The 21,481-nt window shown below is 40.4% G+C and overlaps 1 protein-coding gene across 1 annotated transcript in view; it reads right to left on the bottom strand.

Annotated features, from left to right (window-relative positions):
• Positions 1 to 20,107, bottom strand: part of CUNH11orf53 (chromosome unknown C11orf53 homolog) — a 27,596-nt gene extending 7,489 nt beyond the window's left edge. Inside the window, exons 1-5 of the mRNA XM_018567796.1 lie at positions 20,068 to 20,107; positions 18,937 to 18,993; positions 14,830 to 14,939; positions 5,395 to 5,437; positions 1,136 to 1,434 (exon numbers count right to left, since the gene is read on the bottom strand). Coding sequence (XP_018423298.1) covers positions 1,136 to 1,434; positions 5,395 to 5,437; positions 14,830 to 14,939; positions 18,937 to 18,993; positions 20,068 to 20,107 — 549 coding nt within the window. The remainder of the gene's footprint in view (positions 1 to 1,135; positions 1,435 to 5,394; positions 5,438 to 14,829; positions 14,940 to 18,936; positions 18,994 to 20,067) is intronic.
• Positions 20,108 to 21,481: the final 1,374 nt, after the last annotated feature.

Here is a 21,481-nt window from a genome sequence, read left to right as displayed (position 1 = left end):
GCCCCCTGCTGGAACCTCCCGAGCACCTCCTCGAGGAGCAGCGGCCGCCCCATTCACAGAGCCGCGTCAGATGCAGAGGGCGGGCGGCCGGGTGCAGGTGGCAGCGGCCGGGGGTCAAGGGGCCGTTCGCGGTGGGATCAGAGAGGCCCGGGGGGCAATTGCCACCCTGCCCCCAGGCCCAGTCCGCCCCTGGGCTCTATCTAACTTGCTGCAGCTTTGTGAATTTAGAGTAAGTAAATTCAGTACAGGAGAGGAGCCGCTACAAATCTGCAAGACACGCATTATGTCTGCCACACCCAATCTGCTCTTGTGGAGCTTCAAGCATAACACACACACAAATACACATTTGTGACAAAACGCTGAACATAAGGAATCCCACTGTTTTCTATGGCTCCTGTTCATACCTGACCATTATGTCGCCTGTAGCAAAAAACCTGTCCCTGGAAAAAGTACATGAGCTACTGTTCTGTGGATTTCTGTGCTTTTGGCCCCATAGACTTTATTGAAAATGCCTGGAAACATGTTTTTGATAGCTTTGTCGTGCAAGAGCCAGGCTTCCACTGCAAAAAATGCTAGGGAACAAAATGAAGGATAGCACAAGTAAAAAAATGCACAATGCTTGTAAAAAGCTTGACAAATGCATGCTGATGCGCGTAAAACCGCTTATAAAATCAATAAAAAAAACGCCTTGGGGATGGATGCCGACAAAGAGAGTAGAGATAAGATATGTGACCGGGTTCCCTCTTCTACTCATGCAACTGTTGGGCTCTAGGTCCATGACCACCGGCATCCCCCTTGTGACGCCACTGCTAGCATCATCCATTCAGCAATAAATTCCTTTTTCCAGTGAATTTTTCAGTGTTTAATATGCAAACACTATCCCAGCACCCTTTCAAATTATATATAAATAATTCCCCTCACCATCCACTAATTATAGACAAAACCTCTACTCTTTTAAGTCCCCTTTTTTATGGAAAGGTAAATCATGCTTATTGTGTCTTTATTAAAGTTTTTATTATGATATTATTGAAGAGCTGCAGCTTGATGGGATCATTGTAGTTTGAGAGCGCAGAAACAATCATTATTTAAGGAGTCACTTTAATGTAGTAGTGTAGTATAATTTAGAAATTCTTACCAACAGATAATGGGATGGATCACCAGAGAAATGAGGTAGGAGAGGTGGCAGCGATGAAGCACTGAACAGCGAGCTACCAGCAGATGTTACTGATGTACTTCTGTAGTCACCTATAGAGTCAGAGAAATAAGGCTCGAGCAGTGGTGGGTAGCTTTGTATAGTTGCTGAATCACAGCCTATTGACTTTGGCCCCAGAGATGATGAGTAGATGTCATTAGAGTATTGCTTGGCAGCATGGAACTCAGATTCGGGAAGGAAAGATCTTCGGACGCTGTAATATCCAGACAGCACAGGTGAACCTGGCAGAATATATTAATCGTTTACAGATGGTTACATTTTGTATTGCAAAATAAAATACCATTTAAATGAAATATACTGTAAAATGCAGAGAGATTTGGTATGTTGCTTTAGTGCAGAAGAGATCATATTAGTCTCTAATAAGGGCCGTGTCTACTTCTGTGCTAAAAGTTCAATCTTAATAACCTATAGATGTAAATGAGATGACACTGATGTAAATATTATTATCAGTGTGTAATCACTGAGGCACCTAACTGTTTTTACCTTCTCTCTCTCTGGTTCCTATTTTGCAGGGATACACAGTGGTTGTGCTCCTTCTTGTATTGCAAGTCCAAGGGCTCATTTATACCACTGTGTTGCAATAACATATATGATTGCACAATGCGTGGCAATGCATGTTACATGTGCTGGTGCAATGTGGTGACATACATTGTGAATGGCACCCCAACACATCCTTAAAATAAAAGCAAAACAGAGCGCCTCCATAGTGTAAAAAGTTTATTTAATTAGTACAACACACAACTGAAATTGTACTTACACGAAAGCCAATGATCGCAAGCATAAAAGAAACGATGAAATATAAAATCTCCAGCAGGGGAAGTCTGAGGGGATCACCAAATCAGCATCCTTCTGCAAACCGGGGGCGCCAGTATTGTCTTTTTCGGTACATCCTTAAAGTGCATGTGTGCTTCAAAGCCACTAAGCAAAATGCACGGAGTCTCATTAACACAACTAGCGTCAACACATGACTATGCGCGTGGTATGGTCAAGCAACTAATTAAAAACAATGCACTCTGTGTCCATTATGTGTTAGCAGTTGTTAAAAGGGAAGTAAAGTCAAACCTTTTTTGTTTGGGTTTTACATCTCTTTTAGGTCACAGAAATACATTTACTGATGTACTACTGTGAACCAAAGTCTTCATACAGAGGGGTACTGCCTTGCTATCTGTTGACAGCGCAGATCTGCGCTGCACTGGGAGGGATCCTGACAAGATTATCAGGTTCTACCCAGGTGTCTGATGACAGCGGGCTCTGCCTCTCTAGAGCCAAAGCCACTTGTGCCTGCCCCCTCCCCTGTCTGTCCCACCAATTAGTGCTGGAGAAACAAAGAGGGGAGGGAAAAATCACTGCATTGTGTGAAGACTGACAGTCACAGCTCTCTGCAGGGAGGAGACCATGAGCTGAGTGATCAGCCGATACATGATGGGTCAGCTTTTGGTATAGACAGCTGCAGCATTCTGTGCTGACTCTAAGTATTGGGAAGAGTATATTTAACTCTCTCCATCCTTCTCCTTTAAGCAAGGGGGTTTATTGATGCTTAACCCCCTAACCCCAACTGTACGTATATGTATGGCAGCACAGACTGGGCTCTTAGTCCCAGATATAATTCACTGCTCCAACCCACTCTGTCATCCAGTCTGGGCAAGACATGGGTGCCAGCTGTGAGCTGCCCTTGCTCCAAAAAGAGTACTCAAATGCAAGGGGGGTGGCAGGGAGCACCCATACCAGGCTCAATGGCTAGAGCAATGGGAGTGTACCTTGCCGGGGGTGGGGGCTGAACCTTCCCTCCCTCCGGCAAGGCAAATTGTCCCCATGTTGATGGGAACAAGGGCTTCATACCCACATACCTGGCCCAGTGATGCATAAAGGCAGTGTACTATAGCACATTAAAAAATGTACCCGCTTTCGCAAATAATGTGCAAACGCAAAAACATTTTTTCATGTCTTACCATGATGCAGTGTGGGCCCTTAAAGTTTGGGAAAGCACACTTAGAGCACAGAGGTGAAAATGTGCCCCGTATAGTAATATGCATGTAATAGTAGATGTTGTGGCTAAACATTTTTTCTTTATAAACCTCTTTATGTTGCATGGATTTAACAATAAAAAAAACATCAAGTTGGTTAGTATGTATTATTATTTATTATGAAAAATAAGTTAGAACTTATCTCCTGTAACTCCACTAGATAGGAAGAATACGATTAAAGATTGGATGGATTAAATACATTTGCCACAGTGACATTGGTTGTTGAAGCTGATAGTCAAAAGCGGTAAAGCAACATATGCAGGGCCATATAAACCTGTAGCTATCATATCAGTAAAGACAGATATAGTCAATCAATGCAAAGGCTTGTGTCAACAGGCTTTTCACCTGTGCCTATAGGCAAAGGCAGCATGCTTCTTCTTGAGATCATTGACAGGTGCATTGAGGAGAAAAGACGTGGGTAGAGAATCCGTCCATTTGAGCTATAGAATGATTTGGATCAGAAGTCCCCAAAAGTTATTTAAAATAAGAAGCCACAATGTATTAAAACAATCATGACAGTCCTTGAGCACTCTATGGTGATCTTCATCTTGGCATAGAGCAAGTTTCCCTGCTGTTTCTTCTGGCAATGCCACCATGCAAGAGTGAAACCACTTAGCAGTAACATGCCTATGAATACAAGTTCACATCCTTATTCTTTGTTTATGAAGATTAATTACTTTTAATAATTTCAATGAAAGGGTTATTAAACCCTCCGTGTCTCTCCTTGCATGCAATATCCAATTGCATGCAAGGAGAATTAAAAAAAATTAAAAACCTCCCCGCTATTTGTCTTCTTTCCATAGAAGTCCTTTAGGCCCTGTCCTTAGACCCCCTCTATTCTCTATATACATCTCCTCCCTTGGAGAGTTGATAGCCTCCCACAGCTTCCAATACCATCTTTATGCTGATGATGCCCAAATCTATCTCTCTACTCTTTAGATCATCCCTTCAGTCTCCCTAAACATCACTAATTTACTAACTGACAGATCAGTATAGATGTCTATACTGAACTCTGGGTAAAACTGTTCTCAACCCTTGCAGTGGGACTTCCCCCACACTGAAAGGGTTAAGTGCTCATTTTTGTCTAGGTGTTAAAATAAAAAGTTATACTCACCCAAACTGTGGAGTCAGCCAGCTGTCCCAGTGCTCCCTCCAGCCTGTCTTCACCTTCGCTGCAGCGATGGTATGTCCCTTGGTGTACTCATGTCCTATACATTAGGGTTGCACACATACCAAGTACAGTACTCAGTACAAGTACGAGTACATGTACCGATACTTTTGAGCTCCAAGACTAGACTAGAGAAAAATTCAAAAATTAGGAGGCAGCTGTCATTTGTAAGGAGCACACGGAGCTCCTGGGATTTGTTCATCTCTGTTTTAATGTATGATTTTGTTTTTATAAATAAAGGGATGCACAGATACCACTTTTGCGAGCACGAGTACTGAAACTTGCCGAGTACTTACAAGTACGAGTACTGATACATGTTTGTGTATTGTCATGTGACAGTTTTTCTAAAACAATACAGACTAATGATTTCAGGACAGTGGTGGAGCGCCAGAGCCAGGTCCCAGCTGCAACCGCTGCAACCCTAGTAGTTCTGAAAATGCCAAGTATCTGCACTGGTACTCGAAAAGTATCTGTGCATCCCTACTATACATTATGTTTAGGACCAGATGACTCGTGGAACCTTAGACCACTGCAGATGAGAGGGAGAGATGCACCAGGGATCAACCTAAAAACAAACCAGCTCCGAGGATCGGGTGAGTATTTAGCACCTAGACACAAACGAGCACTTAAATCTGTGCGGTGCAGGGGTAGCACCACTGAAGGGGTTAATAAAATTGAATCCATAATATTTCAGATTACAGAAGACTGATATAAAGACAAACTCTGGTATTGTACTACTTGCATTTAACACACATATATATAATTACATTTATTTGTGTTTTTCCATCTGTCTGGAGTTTAGTTTGAAGAAATGCCATATTCAGAAAAGAAATAAAACATTAAAATGTTTGAAAGGGTGAACATGTACCTGTTTATAAATTCTTCACTGTAGCCATAGTAATAAAGTTAAATAAAACATTTTTAAATGTTCTCTTTTTGCCAAAGGCTAGACATGCTTTAATTTATTATAACTTGAATAAAATGCCTACCTGACATTTGGACAAATGGAGTCTGGGAAACATTGGTACTGCCCTGTAAATGCAAGACATAGTTTAAACTTCACTCAGCTATTCACAATTATACCATGATGCAATGTATCAGCTTATTTTGAAATCTTAGCAGTCAAAGATAATTATGTTTCAGTCTTACATGTATAAAATCAAAATGGATAAAGAGATATAGGGAAGATTGTACAACAAAGGGGTTCATAGTTATACAGAATTACAGAGAAACACATTATCATTTTTTATATAGGCCAAACTCCAGAATGCCCTTTCACCCATCCTTACCATCTTGTCTTAAATTGTATTGTGACTGTAATGTCTTCCTTATATTGTAAAGCGCTGTGCAAACCATTGGCGCTATAAATGCTGTATAATAATAATAATAATAATAATAATAATTAAAAGTAAACATGTTCTTTGCCCATGCAAGGTTAAGCAACAAGTTCACTTACAGCAGTGGATCTCAACCTGTGTAACCTTCAGACCCACATTTGTCCTTGGTCATTAGGTCGCGACCCAAGTCGCACTGCAATGTAACGCACAACATTGCGGTACCGCGCATTCTGGTGTGGACGATTGAACTGTGGACGGGAGGTATGTTTGGGATGCCATTCAAATAAATAGCAAAGCAATGCACTACCCACACCAGAACGTGTAGTAGGTGCGATTGCATGGTACAGTGCGATAATCGCATGGGATAGTTTGATTACCGCACTGTACTAGTGTGAACGGGCCCTCAAAAACACTGACAGTCACACACAACCACAGACACCATTTCACATACTCACAGAAATTCTCAACCACACACGTACACACTCCAAAAATGTTTTTTTTCTTTTTTTTAAGATCCACCCAGTCTTCCTACCTTACGAGAATTGGAGTGGATCCTCAGCCTGGCATACAGTGTGGACTGCTCTGCTGTGACAGAGCTCCATGTATATGTGCATTGCTTGTACAACTCCCTTTCATGCCCTGTAGAGGTGCCAGAAGCCAGAATGTGATGTCATTCTGGCCCAGGCACCTCTACAGGACATGCGAGGGAGCTGTAAGCAAAGCATGTATGGATGGAGCTCCCTCGTGGCCATAGCCCCAGCCCACTGCACCTTAGGCCGACACTTGGTGCCGGGCAGCATATTTTAAATGGCTGCTTGGCCCAAGAACTGACAGTGCTGTGCTAGGGGGAGGCTGAGGAGCCTTTCATCTGGAAAAGTGGAAGGCATGTGGCGAGCCACTTTTGGTTCACGACCCACCAGTTGAGAACCAAGGACTTACAGTATATCTAAATCTCAAAACATAAATGTAATATGTTGCATCTTATCAGTCCTTGTCCATGTGGTAGCTCCATCAATTTTCTTTTTTCAAACTTTTTTTATTTTTGCCTAGTAGTACTGTAATTGACACACTTTCTGTCCCAGGGTCACAATGCTCACTCACTCACCCACAGAGCAATTTAGCCTCACTTGCTCTGTGGTAAATTGCAGTCAGGGGGACAGGGAAGATAAGTCCCTCTCAATGAGCCCCAGGTAGAATAAAAACAAACTGTGAGGGGTTCAAACCCTTCTTCACTATATCCAAAACTAAGAAAAACATTTTGGCAGGGCATATACTTTAAGCTGAAAGGAAGGACTAGAGTTCACCAACCTGATGCAGCTCTGAGGTACTTTATTAGACAAAATAATAAAAAAAAACAACATATGAGTAGATAGTGTTGAAGTGTACCAATGGCCATGATAGAAGAATACTGCTGGCAGCTCGCCAGTAACATGACCAGTGAAATGGCTACTGTGGTCTCTAAACTGGACCAGTCAGTGCTGTTAAGGGTTGGAGTCCCCATAATAAATGCAGTGCTAAATCCTAACTGATCATGCTATTAATTGGATTAAAATTTTACACACAGTTCATATTGTAGATAGTTTTATACAATATGTGACCAATGAATGAAAATTGAATTTATTCCTAAAACGTATGTTAAATTCTGACATAGTCTTTGAAAAAGTTCATATTCATGTTCTGTTCATGTACAGACAAATGTACATGAACAGCTGATGTACAAAGACTACAAATGTAGATTGCAAACACATATAACATTCTTGGAAAGATTACTCAATCATTATGAGCTAAGAGAATAATAAATGTGGTCTGTTGCTTTTAAAAATACAGTTTTTCAAAAATTGAAACTAGGCTAAAAATAATCTGTTTATCAATCATGCACAGCTGCTTTCACTCGAAGAGTAGGGAACTAAAATGTTTTTTTTTTTTGGCACAAGCATTTTTCTAATGTCAGAATTTATAAATGGTTGATAAACATTTATCAACTATTTTTAAATTCTGACATTAGAAAAATGTTAAGCATTTAAATGCATCACCTTACCTTCATAGTTTGATACACAGTTTCTAACTTTATTCAAGAGTAGGTGAATATCCATTATCTTTGCTTTGCAGCCTAGGTGAAATTTGTGGCACTGATAAGATAATATTTATAACCAAAAGGTGCCTACAGATGTGAGAGAATGGTCCAATCAGGGAACATGTATATGTTTGTAGACACCTGCATGACTGTGGTTGTTGCTGAAACTACTTAGGGGAAAGTCAATATTGCACAATGGATTTTCCTGACGGATAACTATTATTTTTCCCCTTCACTTCTTCACCAAAAACATGCAAGATTTTTGGTTACAAGCTTCATTTGGTGCCTAGATTGTTTATGCGCAGTCAACTGCCATTTAATGCCTGTAACAATCTCCTGAAAATTAGGTGCTGGATTTCAATTTTTGGTAAGTCTGTCAGATTATAGCAAAGCGCAATGGCTTCAGTCTACTCTCCACTCAACAGGACACCCCTTTAAAATGGGAAGCCAGAGTTGAGGATCCACATGTAGAAAGTATAATGAGAGCAACACAAACAAGGTCCAAGAGTCCAAATTCTTTTAATATTAGTATTAGTTCATAACAGGATAACACGGATAACACAAAACAGCCAATGCATTTCGGGGGCTCAAAAACAATCTCTCCCTTTTTCAGGGTGTTGTACATGGTAAGTCTCAGAGATAGCATAATCACCAGAAAATAATTATTGGTTACAAGTTATAAGTTCTGCTGACACAGCACACACAATCTTGTAATTTCTTACCTAAAGAAAATGAAGTAAACTTTGTCTGATTCTATTTTAACCAACAGGATGAGGAAATTATTTGAGATGAGTGAATTGTAAGTCAAAAGTAAGCTTACATACATCCCCAGGCCAATCTACCAATTGCTTACCTAGCTAAGATGCTGCTGCTGCCCATTAATCAGGTAAAGTCTAGCTTCTTTCACCAACTAAACTAATGGAGTGTTATCTGTCATACTGGAAGTTTCTCAACCAATGCTATTCCTGCATTTTACAATCATTTCAACAGCAATGTGCCTTGGACATCTTACTGAGAACCTGTGCCATAACCCTGCCCACTAATTACCAAAAGTGAATTCGTTTCAGGTTTACATATGTGCCCAATATACTGTAGCACTGTGGCTATTGAAACAGCCACACATTTTGTGAATACAAAACCCATTTTCTAAACTTTTAGTTCACTGAGGAAATGATCATCTTCTTGGACTAAAATGTCAAGAGCATTTCTAAAAACAGTTTTCATTGCTTTTGGTTTTACATGGAAATTTGCAAGAAAAACAGCAAGAGTGAAAAGACGCTAACAGGTCTATTCACTAAGGGGTGAAGAGTTTGGAGAAGGCAGGAGAAGTGAACAATCTAGGACAAAATAGCCGATTTTGAAAAATTCTCCAATTCAGCTCACTTTCCAGTTCAGCTGTGTTGTCCTAGATTGTTCACTTCTCCTGCCTTCTCCAAACTCTTCACCCTTTGTGAATAGACCCCTAAGTCTTCATCAATAACTACAGCTTTTAGTTCACAAAGTTCACAAGTTAATTCAGATTCTACAATTTAAAACAGTTGACTGTCTGGAAATATATTATCCCAATGTTTGGTAGAAAGACATTGATGCTTGACAAGAAATGCTTGCACAATCTGAAACAGTATCAGAGATTCACTCAGCTTGAAATAGTTGCTGAATCAAAACATCAATGGGCAGCTAGAGCCTGCCTATGAGCATGAATATAACAGTCTGTATTTCTATGAATAGTATTTACTATTATTGATATTTATGCAGCACTTTTACCTACAATGCATTCACATCAGTCTATGCCCTTGAGGAGCTTACACTCTAAGGTCCCTTTATCACATGCATACAAGACCAATTTAGACAGAAGCCAATTATCCTTCCAGCATGTCTTTGGAGTGTGGAAGGAAACCAAAAAACCCACACAAGCACAATGGAGAACATGCAAACTCCTGGCAGATAGTGTCCTGACCAGGATTTGACCACTAAGCCAATGTGGGACATATATCAAGACAATGGTAAATAGTGAGACAGATTATGATACAAATGTACTATAAAATGGCAGCTTGCTTCAAAAATTCTTCCCATTTCTGCTCAACAAGATCGCTGTGACAATATAAAACCTGCCCTGGACCACTTTTTAATTGTGTTTTTAATGATATTCTGCAGTGCTAAATCTGTTACAGACCTTTACAAAACTGCTTTCCAAGTTTGCTTCCTGGATTACAGGCATGACGGCTAAATGAGAGATAGTCTACTGTGCATTAAAAGTGCACCTAATTATGTTTAACACTAATTTGTTCGAAAAACAACCCTCAATGTAAACATCTGCCTAACTAAAAGACACTATCCTCTGTCAGGTTTTTATATGCCTGGAGTGCTTATTCATTTTTTTATTAATTTTTCAAAGCTAACTCCAGACTTTTTAATCATGAAAATGCCTCCCCCAGCTAATAATGTATCTAATGCTCATTTTTATGTAGAGGATATGAGAAATCAGAGTATTGGTTACCTTCATCTATAGTGTTGTGGTCTTTCTCCCTGCTGGTACTACAAAGCTATCCTTCTTGACAGTTTCTGACTGGTCTTGCTGATGTCATCACATGCAAAGCAGGATCATTAGCCACCACTGGTTCTGCATGATATGCGATTATATTAGAGTGTCCACCCACAAACAACCAGAACGGGACCCTGGATGAAGGTTCATATTCCTCTGTTCCCCTTTTATATCATACCCTTTTATATCATACCCTGAATGCAATGAGCATTCAATCCTTTTTAGAAGGGGAGGGGAACAGACATTTCTAATTGTTTTTAAAAACCAATGAGTTCAGTTCTTTTTAATTCCTTCCGATTGGCTTATGCAAGAGGCGGGCAAGATGTGTCCTGGTTTACAGAGCTACTAAGAGTTATGACACGGTAAGCCAAACCAACAATAAATGCACTCGTGCTTCCACAGTGACACAGATTGGCACAAAGTGTGGCAACCAGTACCCATGAACCTTGTGGTAGATTCCCTGCAGCTTCTTATTTAGGTTAATAATTTGTTCAACCCTTTTAACCATAAATTATAAATACACACAGAAGAAAAAATATGGATATGCTCTCTCACAAACAGTATAAACCAGTGCTGTTTATTTATAGTAAGCCAAAAAAATGACAAACACAAACAGCAAGAAGCGGTAACATCAGTTATGTCCAATTATTTATAATTACGAGACACAGGAGATGACGAACTGTGCAGTTTTTGCATAGTGTAAACAGAAAGTTCCTGCCACATGCAGCAGACAAATTCAAAGGTTAAGATTTGAATGAAATTTGCCCATCATGAGTTTTCTGAAGAGCAGCAGCTGTCCAGAAAGGAAAAAAAAAAACCTCTATAATAAAAGAGTTGCTTTAAAAGCAGTGTTTACCATATCGCAAACTACAAGGACCGATGAAAGATGAAGCAAGGGTTTTCTGCAACAATACAACAGACGTTTGGACAAGCAGTAAACTGCACAAAGCGTCATCCTTTTTCATCTCATTCATAAAGCTCTGAAAGCTTTTACACTTTAACATACATATTTTTCATCACAAACATGTTGCCATTTCATGGATTAGGATACATCTAATTCCATTGCTTTAACAGGGTTTATGTATTATCAAAGCCAATTGCCAAAGAGCTAAAGGCTGCCTAAAAATATGGAACAGAAAATAAATTGTTTGTATGACTTTTAAATTGGATATGCCCTTGTAAAAAGACAGTGTGTACATGTATACCCATCACTAAAAACATTTAAATGCTACTGATAATAATGAGCAAGGAAAGATCAAAGATCACTAAAAGCTCTTTTATCAGTTTCTGCTGTGATTGATCATTATAGACCCTTTACTGAACATGGATAGGTACAGAAAGGCTTGCTGGTTTTACTCTTTAAAGGAAAAATAACAGTTTGCTAAATATTACAAGTACCTCATTTGTCGCACACAAAATGATTCCACTTGCAAACTTTAAAAGCGTGTACAGATATTTAAGTTTTGAGGGAAAATGAATTGTTCTTTGTCATGCCTGTACCTAAATTACCAGCTAAATGAACAAAATATAAATGGAACTGGTTACTTTTGAAGTCTCTATTTTCTGTTGCACAGGTTAAATCTTGAATTTATAGAAATATCTAACTAGTAATACTTCTTCGGAAAAATATAAACAGGTTCACTCTTGTCTGGCCAAGTAACAATTTGGGGTCTATTCACTAAGCTGCTGAAGGATCTAGCCGTAGCTTCGGTTGATCTCCTGGTTAGCTACGGCCCCAGGACCCCTTCGGTTCAGTATATTCACTATAGCCCGTACAGCTCCCAAAGTTGGCCAAGCGGCTCAGTCGAGCCGAAGGCATATGCCTCTGCTCGACTGAGCCGAGGTGAAAGCCGAAGCTGGTCGAGCGGCCGGCCATTGGCCAGCTGACAGCCTGCTTCTGACAGCTGGGCGGAGCCAGTCATCATCTCACGGCTGGCTCTGGCCACTAGCAGAGAGATCAGCGTCCCTGGTTACCATGTAATCAGGGACGCCATCTGTCATTACACACTGAGAACCCTGCAGGGCCGCTATGATATCACAGCGGCCTCTCCGTGTTCTCAGTGTGTAATGACAGATGGCGTCCCTGGTTACCTGGTAACCAGGGACGGCATCTATCATTACTCTCCCGGATGCTTTGCAAGTCTAATACGCCCGTGAGAGAAACACTTTCCCTCAGAAAGGGTAAACCTTTCCTTGTGATCTGTTTTTTTTTTTCTGACATGGGGCCGCCCTCAGTCAGGAAAAAAAAAATACACCATAGGAATGCATAGCTAGATTCCTATTGGCTATTTCAATTTGCAATAGCCAATAGCAAACTAGCTATTGCTGCTGTCAATCAGCAGTGTCTAGCCAAGTAACATTGGTGATCGACAGCAGCAGAGGGCGGGTGCAATAGCTAGTTTGCTATTGGCTATTGCAAAGTGAAATAGCCAATAGGAATCTAGCTATGCATTCCTATGGTGTATTTTTTTTTCTTTTTTTGACGGCAGCAGAACCGCCAGGCAAATAGAAAACAGTTGGGCGGAGATAGCTGTCAGTGCTAGCTCCGCCCAATCGTTTTATATTTAATTTTTTCTACTTTTTTAACTCTTTTTCTATTCTGCTCAGTACCACAGAGGTACCGAGCAGAATAGCCAAGCCGAATGCCGCTCTGCTATTCACTCACTGCTGTTCGCCATCTATGAGAATAGGCCGAACAGCAGCGAGTAGCCTGCGGAAGTCGAACTCCTTCTGCACTTCTGGTCGGCCGAACATGCTGAGCATGTTTGGCCGACCCAAAGCCACACGAAGTTACCCGATGTACGGCTGATTTCAGCCGCTATACGGCTGAAATCAGCCGTACAAGCCTGAAGTGAATAGCCGAACAGCTCACTTCACTTCGGGTCGGTTATTCACTCGGCTGCCGTCAGCAGCTTCGTGAACAGACCCCTCTGTCTTTGGTTTATTGCATTATTATTTCCCTCTTATGTTCCCAATGTGGTTCTGAAGGAAAGTAGAACTAGGCGCTTATTTTGTATTATAGGTATTTACAGGTGAAACTCGAAAAATTAGAATATCGTGCAAAAGTTCATTTATTTCACTAATGCAACTTAAAAGGTGAAACTAATATATGAGATAGACTCATTACATGCAAAGCAAGATAGTTCAAGCCGTGATTTGTCATAATTGTGATGATTATGGCTTACAGCTCATGAAAACCCAGATCCACAATCTCAGAAATTATTTGGCAGTGTGGGCAGGTGCCAAGTCCTGCTGGAAAATGAAGTCAGCATCCCCATAGAGCTCGTCTGCGGAAGAAAGCATGAAGTGCTCCAAAATCTCCTGGTAGACGGCTAATTTGCATTAGTGAAACAAATGAACTTTTGCACAATATTCTAATTTTTCGAGTTTCACCTGTATATAATGCTGACAATTTACACAGTCCTTTACATAGTGTACATTCACATCAGTCCCTACCTTCAAGGAGTTTACAATCTAAGGTTCCTTTTTCACATGTACACAGAGCCAATTTAGACTGAAGCCAATTAAACTTCCAACATGTCTCTGGAGTGTGGGAGGAAACTGGAGTACCCAAAGGAAACCCACACAAGCACAGTGTCCTGATAGAGATTCAAACTAAAGACCCTTAGTGCTGCAAGGCAGAAGCGCTAACCACTAAGCCACTGTGCTGGCGTATTATTATTATTATTAGTATACTCTTAAGCAATTTCAACACCTTAGTGGTTTGTAACCTTCTTGAAAAAGTATATACTCTATATACTCTTTGTGATGTGATGAGGAAATTGCCTGAACTGAAAGTAGATGTATACCCCTGTGTATAAGGGTGGGGTTTTGCCCTGATGTCCAAAAAAAATCACTGGGGGAGAGAGGAAGATTTTTTTGACAGAAGACTCTTGGCATGTCACTTCTGCCAAAAATCCTGACCTCCCACAAATTATTTTTGTCACTTTACTTCTACTTTAAATTTGCAGTGAATTGGCAGCAGGGAATGTCTGCCAGGAGTCACTGATTTGCTCAGACAGGCTGAACCAAAACATTCTGTATAATTGGTAAGGGCTCCAACTGTGTGCTATTAATAGAAATCCCAGGCCCTAGTCAAGTTTGGAAGTATATAGTGTCCATTGAGGATTCCTCTATTATATAGAGGACATAATTGATTGTGGTGTGAAATTATCAAGCCCTACAATGCAAGAGGGTGCCGAGGACTGTGATGTAGTATTCCTAAAAAACAATTCTGCACCCTTTTAACAAAAGCAGGTCCTCTACTGGATTTCACACAGTCGCAGACCTTAGGCCCATGATTTAGGAGCTTGGAAATTCTACTCTTGGCTCCTCCCATGAGCTTAAACAATATGTCTTGAGCCCATACTCTGTCACTGTAAGCCAAAGAGATTGCAGATATCCATCGGGTCTGCAGTTTGCACTCCTAAAAAGACCAGAAATGAAAAATACATCATGGAATCTAACTTACATTTAGCCTTGAACCAGTCGTCTGTCTTGATCTTTTCTCTGCGAGAAGATCCTTGACTGTATGCTTCACCCGGACTCCTTGGTAAATTCGTTTGTTGAATTCACTGGGAACTAGAAAGAATAAGGGGAAAAAATGAGCACTATAAATTTGTGTCTTTTACTTGGTCTAACCCTTATCTGCAAACTTGTATGTAGAGGTTTAGGTATAATCCTGCTCCAAGAAACAGCTAAAAAGATGATACATTTTTTTTGAAAGAATAATTTTGAAGTATGCTGCGTCAATGGGAACACATAACAAATGTATTGTGGGAGTTCTCAAATATGACTGCAAAGGTGGAAATACACTTTAGAGCAGGGGTGGGCAACTCCAGTCCCCCTAGTTGTGCTTTAAATCCCAACATGCCTCTGTCTCTGGGAGTCATCCCTGTAACTGTCAGTCTTGCAATGCCTCATGGGACTTGGAGTTTCACAACAGCTGGAGGGCCAGAGTTGTCCACCCCTGCTTTAGAGCATGAGCAAAGAAGGAAATCAACCATCACGTATTTCGCATGTTTACGTTTTTAGGTGACTTTTTCAGATTACATTTATATGAAATAATGATATAAAGTATGTCAAAATATATCTGGCCCTAGATCTTTTTTATTAAAAATAAATAAATAAATGAACAAGCTTATTTATCAGGGAAAAGTGCAGTAACAATGTGTAAAATCCTGCAACCAGCAGACCAGGGTTCCTCACTTCACTTTAATGCAAATCTGGTTGGTATGGGTTACTGCACATTTACCCTTTTAAATAAACCTAGTGCTAGTACACAGTTACATGCCTGTTGATCTTATAGTCACTGTCTAAATGACGAATGACTAAATATGAACAATGCTATCTTTGAACTACTCACGACTAAAGAGTTTATACTTCAATTTCTTTTACAGACAATGAAGAAAAGTTTTGCATATTTCCTAAGAAGAGACATAAAATGCTGCAGCTGTATAAGTGAGCCATTAAAGCATCTGTAAAGTAAGGGACGTAAGTTTATCTGTACAGTAATGTACACATATAAACACCACAGTTATACCAATAAAACTATGGCAAGTGTCTTTTAGAAGTTTTTTTTTTCCTAGGATCACACAACCACAACCATCTAATTGCTGCTGATAAGGGCAGGAGTGGGGGAGAGATCCTCCACTGAGATTGGCTGTTGTGTGACTTCACCTGTTACACTTTGCCTTCAGCAGCTCGGGAAGCATGGATTAAGCTGGCCATACACCTATAGATTATCTGCAGATGTTCTATGGTCAGATGTATAAAGTGCAACAGATTCTTCCATCTACGCTAAACTGTGTGGATGGAGGAGTCTACCACTGGGACAAGCTTCAGTATCTTGCTACTTGGCCCCGCTAGCTCTCAAAATACCCGAACAATGCCTGCATCCAATCAGACTGTTCCGGTATTTTGAGAGACAGCAGGGCCGACTAGCAAGATACTACTTGGCCCAGTGGGAGATTCCTCCACCCACACAGTTTAGCGTAGATATAGGAATCTGTTGCACTTTTTCCATCTGACCATAGAAAATCTGCAGATAATCTATAGGTGTATGGCCAGCTTAATATTCTGCATAAGATGTTCTCTCTGCTATGCAAGCTTGAATTAACTAAGGATAGTGACATCACTGGCAGGCTTTAGCAAACAATGCCTCTCCAAACACACTTCTGTGCTCCATTCCCCCTTACTTTACAACTGCTGCTTTGCATAGGTGGTTCCATAGATTGTGACTATTCAAAGCAATGTTTTCTGCAGGAGCTGTTGCTGCAGAGAGCAGATCCTACGCAGAGGCAGGGGTAGGGAAGTGTGTTTGTGGAGGTGTAAGGGCTGAGATGGCAGCCATCCCATTTAGGATTGACTACTTGACTTCTCTGTTGGGAAGCATAATGATGGGAGTATAAGAAGTTTGGGGACTAATGGGAGGAGGAGTCGCTAAGGGGTCGAGTAGCTGTCATCTTCCTTGAAAGAAGGAAAAACACACTCACGATATGAGCAGAGGAAATAGTTGTTTCCCCATCTTGAGGGCACTCTGTTCTCTCCAGAAAGAAGAGCTATACTCTAGGGGCATTTTATGAATGCAGTGAGTCTGTGTGGTAGATTATAAGCTATTCACTCACAGAAATAAATTATGATCACACACCACAAGCAAGATTATAACCACTAGAAAAAAGAAGAGGAAGCACAAGCAACATGTCATGGTGTATTGTGGGTGTGTCAAAATAGCGCTAACAGTGGGGGGACCAACAATTAGGCTATGTACAGAGTTCAGGGGTCAGAAACATGTACTATACAGAGTGCAGGTGTCAGGAGTATGTACTGTATAAAGTGCAGGGGTTAGTAATACATTGAGTGCAGGGGTCAGGTGTGTGTGATGTACATAGTGCAGAGGTCAGGATTATGTAAAGTACATAGTATAGACATGTAAACTTTCAGCCTCTGAGTACTGAAGTCTGTGCTGTGCTCACTGTTAGACATTGGCATACCTCCCATCTTTAGAACATGGTAAAGCAGAGCACCCCCACAACTGACGGGTACCACACCAAAATATGGGCGTGGATACATTGGGCTGAATATTGGGTGCAGTTTAAAGGGTTATGGTCAAGCAAGGTAAACAGAGTTTGAACATATTCACTGCTTATACTACACACTTATCCCACAGTCCTTGCACCCAAAAAATACTCCTTAATTACAGAGCCACAAGCAACTGTCTTGCAGACAGGCATACACCTAGACCCAAAGGATCATTTTTTTTAAAGGAAACTTTTCCATTACATATGCTTTTCTGCAAAGAGATTATTGACAGAGGGCTAACATTTTGTCTGATTCTACCTTAACCCTTTCACGGCCATGGGCATACCTAGTACGTAATTGGCAGCACTGCCCTGTAAACTGACTGTTTACCTTTGTAAAGCCAGCTTTACAATAAAAGCAATTCTGGCAGCTCAGCTGCTACCAGATTGCTTCTATGGGCCGGTAAAGTGCCGGCCTCTGCGCCCGACACCCCCGCTGTGTCCGACATGGCAGGTGCTGGAGGGAAGCTGGGGAGGAGAGAGGTGAACCTCCATTCACCAATCTGCTCCTCGCTCTTTGGGACCAGGAGCGATGCGTATTGCATCACTTCTGGTCCCTGAGCTGTCATTGCTCAGCTACTGAAGCCGAGCAACAAGCTATTGAAGTGCGATCAGCACTTCAATAGCTTATTTAAAGTGGAAAGGTGATACTAGTGGTCTTTTGGACCCCCAATATCACCTTAAAGAGGACCTGTCACTGCCAATATGCTATCACATGGGGGCTTGTATGCCCCCCTAAGTGATAACAATGAAAGTAAAAAAGGTTTAAAAAATAATATAGAATGAAATAAATGTAAAAATAATTAAAAAAATGTTTTAAAGTCCCCTGTGAGCATGCACGCATTCAGGCAAACACGCATCGGGTGCGCCTATGTACGAAAATGTTGATCACTCTACATGTGTTGGATATTACTGAGCACGTCAGAGTGAGAGCAATAATCATAGGGCCAATATTTATGCGTATCTCTAAACTGATGACCTGTAGGGGCTTTTAAATTGTCATTTATGGATTTTTTGGGGTACTGAATTTTGTTGCCGTTTCACGGACACATGCAAGTTTTAACCTGGGGTTTGAAGTAATTTTGAGGCCTAAAATGTGGATTATATCATGTGTGCAAAAAAAAAAAAGGCTTGGCACTGAAAGGGTTAACATTTATTTCCACTTTTGCAGCCAAATTAGGATAACACCTACTTTATATTTGTTACTTTTTTTATTCACATAGCAAAACTTAAAAAATGAATACATAAACATTGCTGCTTACCTCTTTTCTAAACACTTCAAAACTGAAATACCCTCTGTTTTATAAAGAGACTGGGGAGTTAATGTTTATAATATTTTAACCCTGTGTGTTATGCGCTGGCAGATTAAATTTTTAGTTGTAAACTATATGTGAACACTGTCCTAATGAAGGGTTAAAGATCTAGAAGCCTGGCTTCTGCATTGTATTTTAATGAGGGCAAACTCACTCTGTCCCTACTTTGTTTGTAGACAGACTTACTGTAAAATTGTTCAGAGTAGCTTGCAGTCTGGCCAAAGACCTGCTCCAAAGAATCATCTAAAGGGTAAACAATATTAAAAAAAAAAAGTTTTTTTATGTATGTTGTGTAAATGGGAACAGATAACAAAACATATAGTGGGGGTTTTCCCAATTTTAACTGCAAAAGTGGAAATACATTTTAATGATGAATTTCAATAAAAGGGACTGCAAAGCAACGAACAACTGTTGAGACAATGAACAACTTTGTCAGAATTATGTTAGAACCGTGCATCTTACAGACTGCAGTGGTCGGCAGTATATAGCAGAACATAGTGTCAATTATATTACTGGTCAGTGGGAGAAAAAAAGTGTTGCCGTTATTGGAGGGAAAGAATGCCCTTGCATAATTGGAAGGGAATAATATCCTAGTGCTGGTGGTTACTGTGAAGAAAAAATAAGGAAAGTTGTTGCTGTCACTGGGATACATAACATATACTGTAGATCCCTGGTATTGGTGTCAGTGCAAAAAAAAAAAAACAGCATTAAGGGACGAGGGATTTGGTGTCGGTAAGATCTTATACCCTCCATACAGCATTAGTGGCAGCGGGATTTAACATGCCCCTACCCAGCATTTCTTTCAGTGGTATTTACTACACCTCCTAATCAGCATTTGTGCCAGTGGGATTCAATAAGCACTCATCCCCCTTAGCATTGGTGTCAGTGGGATTTAATATACCCCCCCACTCAGCATCGGTGTAAATGGCATTTGATATGCCCCTAACAAGCATTGGTGTGAGTGGGATTTAATATACCTCCCACTCAGCATTAGTGTCAGTGAGATTTAAATGCTGTGCCCCCTACCCAGCATTGGTATCAGTGAGATTTATTATACCCCCTACCCATCATTTGCATCCATGGGATGAGTCCCAGCACCCACAAAAGAGACAAAATCCTGTCCCAGGATCTTTTTAAATTTTTGTCTGGGGTCAATAATTAGAGCATCAGCACACAGCAGAAACTTCTAATGTACAGAAAGATCAATGCTTCTGCAGCTTCTAGAAGGAAAAGAGGCTAAGGGGGACAGGTGAAAACACCAAAGTACAGCAGGGAATTGCATGCTCTACATGAGATACTGTGTGCCAATACACTCACCTTTGATAGTGTGACCCCCACAGGAGCCACTGTCAGTCATCCCACGCAGGGCTTAACAATGGGTGTGTTAGCCTGTGATGTCATAGGATGACAATGGGACTGCAGACACTCCAGGAGTTGACACAGCGTTCTGTTCCCATTAGAGAAAAGTGTGCACAAAAATTGACAACTCTACCACTGGTGTGGTTAGGACAACACAGGAAGCCTGGTATTACAGAGCACACTGGCAGGAACAATAGGCATTTCACCTTTATTATAAGTTACAAACCTTAAATTGTATTTCCACTTTCACAGCCAAATTGGGATAACATCTATTTTATATTTGTTACATGTTCCCATTTACATAGCATAAGCTTAAAAAAAATATTAAAACATTCTTCTTGCAGTTTAAATAGCTTTTACTTGGGTTAGGGTTTTAAGCGTTACATTTTCTTCTTACTTCTATTTCTTAGAAATGTTAGGAGGGGTTGTGATGGGTGGGGGTTCTGAGGTGGCATGTCCATTGTACGTTAAGGTAAGAATTTTTTTTGAAAATCATTTTTCAATATGCTGTGTGAACAGGAACACATAATGAACATATAGAGGGGTTTTCTCAAATGTGACTGCAAAGGTGGAAATACACTTTAAAACAGCTGCAATAAAAATGTTAACTAAAAGCAAGTTATATTTAAAGTTTACATACTGTTTAAGTAACCTGAATACAATATAAACTTTACATCTGCACGAAATGTATAGCTGGAGAATCCTGAGTCTCAATGTCACAAGTAATAAAATAGATATCAGGTTAATAGAGCTACACAATTCAAAGAATTACACTTAGAGAGATACAAATAATAAATGTAAATTCCAAAAATTTGTGGTCTTCTAATAGCTTACAATTAGAAGCCACTATATATAAACCCTTCTCTGCACTCTCTCCAGTTCTACAACATTATTTTATGAACTGGTGCCCAAAACTTAACTGCACAGAGAAGAATTATAAATCATTAATTTATTTTAAAGTTTGATTACAGGTTCTCGTCCCCAGTTGGAAAATCATTGCACTCATAAATAAGAAAGTGCAGTGGCAGGTTTACTATCACCCCACATTTAGCAGAAATGCTACACTGCTAGCCAAGAGAAAGCCAACATTAGTGATTAGATACTGCTGATTTCCAAACCCCCTATACCCACTCAGGTGCCAGCCCTGCAATCCTGTCTGGATGCTAGACCAAAAGTGAGAGATCTACATTATCCTCAGCACTGCTGTTGTTTTCTCACCCCCAGCCCAGTAAGCTTTCTGTGTATCACTTTGAATTCATCTCAGATTTTATACCTTTTATATACTTTAAACTTCTGTGCTTACTTTATTGACTTCATTCTAGAAAAATGTATTTTAGAATTGTGCAGGATATTCACAATCACATCTAGTTTA

The sequence above is a fragment of the Nanorana parkeri genome, unplaced genomic scaffold (assembly GCF_000935625.1).
Source record: "Nanorana parkeri isolate BGI_ZX_2015 unplaced genomic scaffold, ASM93562v1 scaffold1094, whole genome shotgun sequence".
In the NCBI taxonomy this organism is placed as follows: Eukaryota; Metazoa; Chordata; class Amphibia; order Anura; family Dicroglossidae; genus Nanorana; species Nanorana parkeri.
Note: the sequence above shows the minus strand (reverse complement) of the source record. Positions and strands in the feature narration are given on the sequence as shown.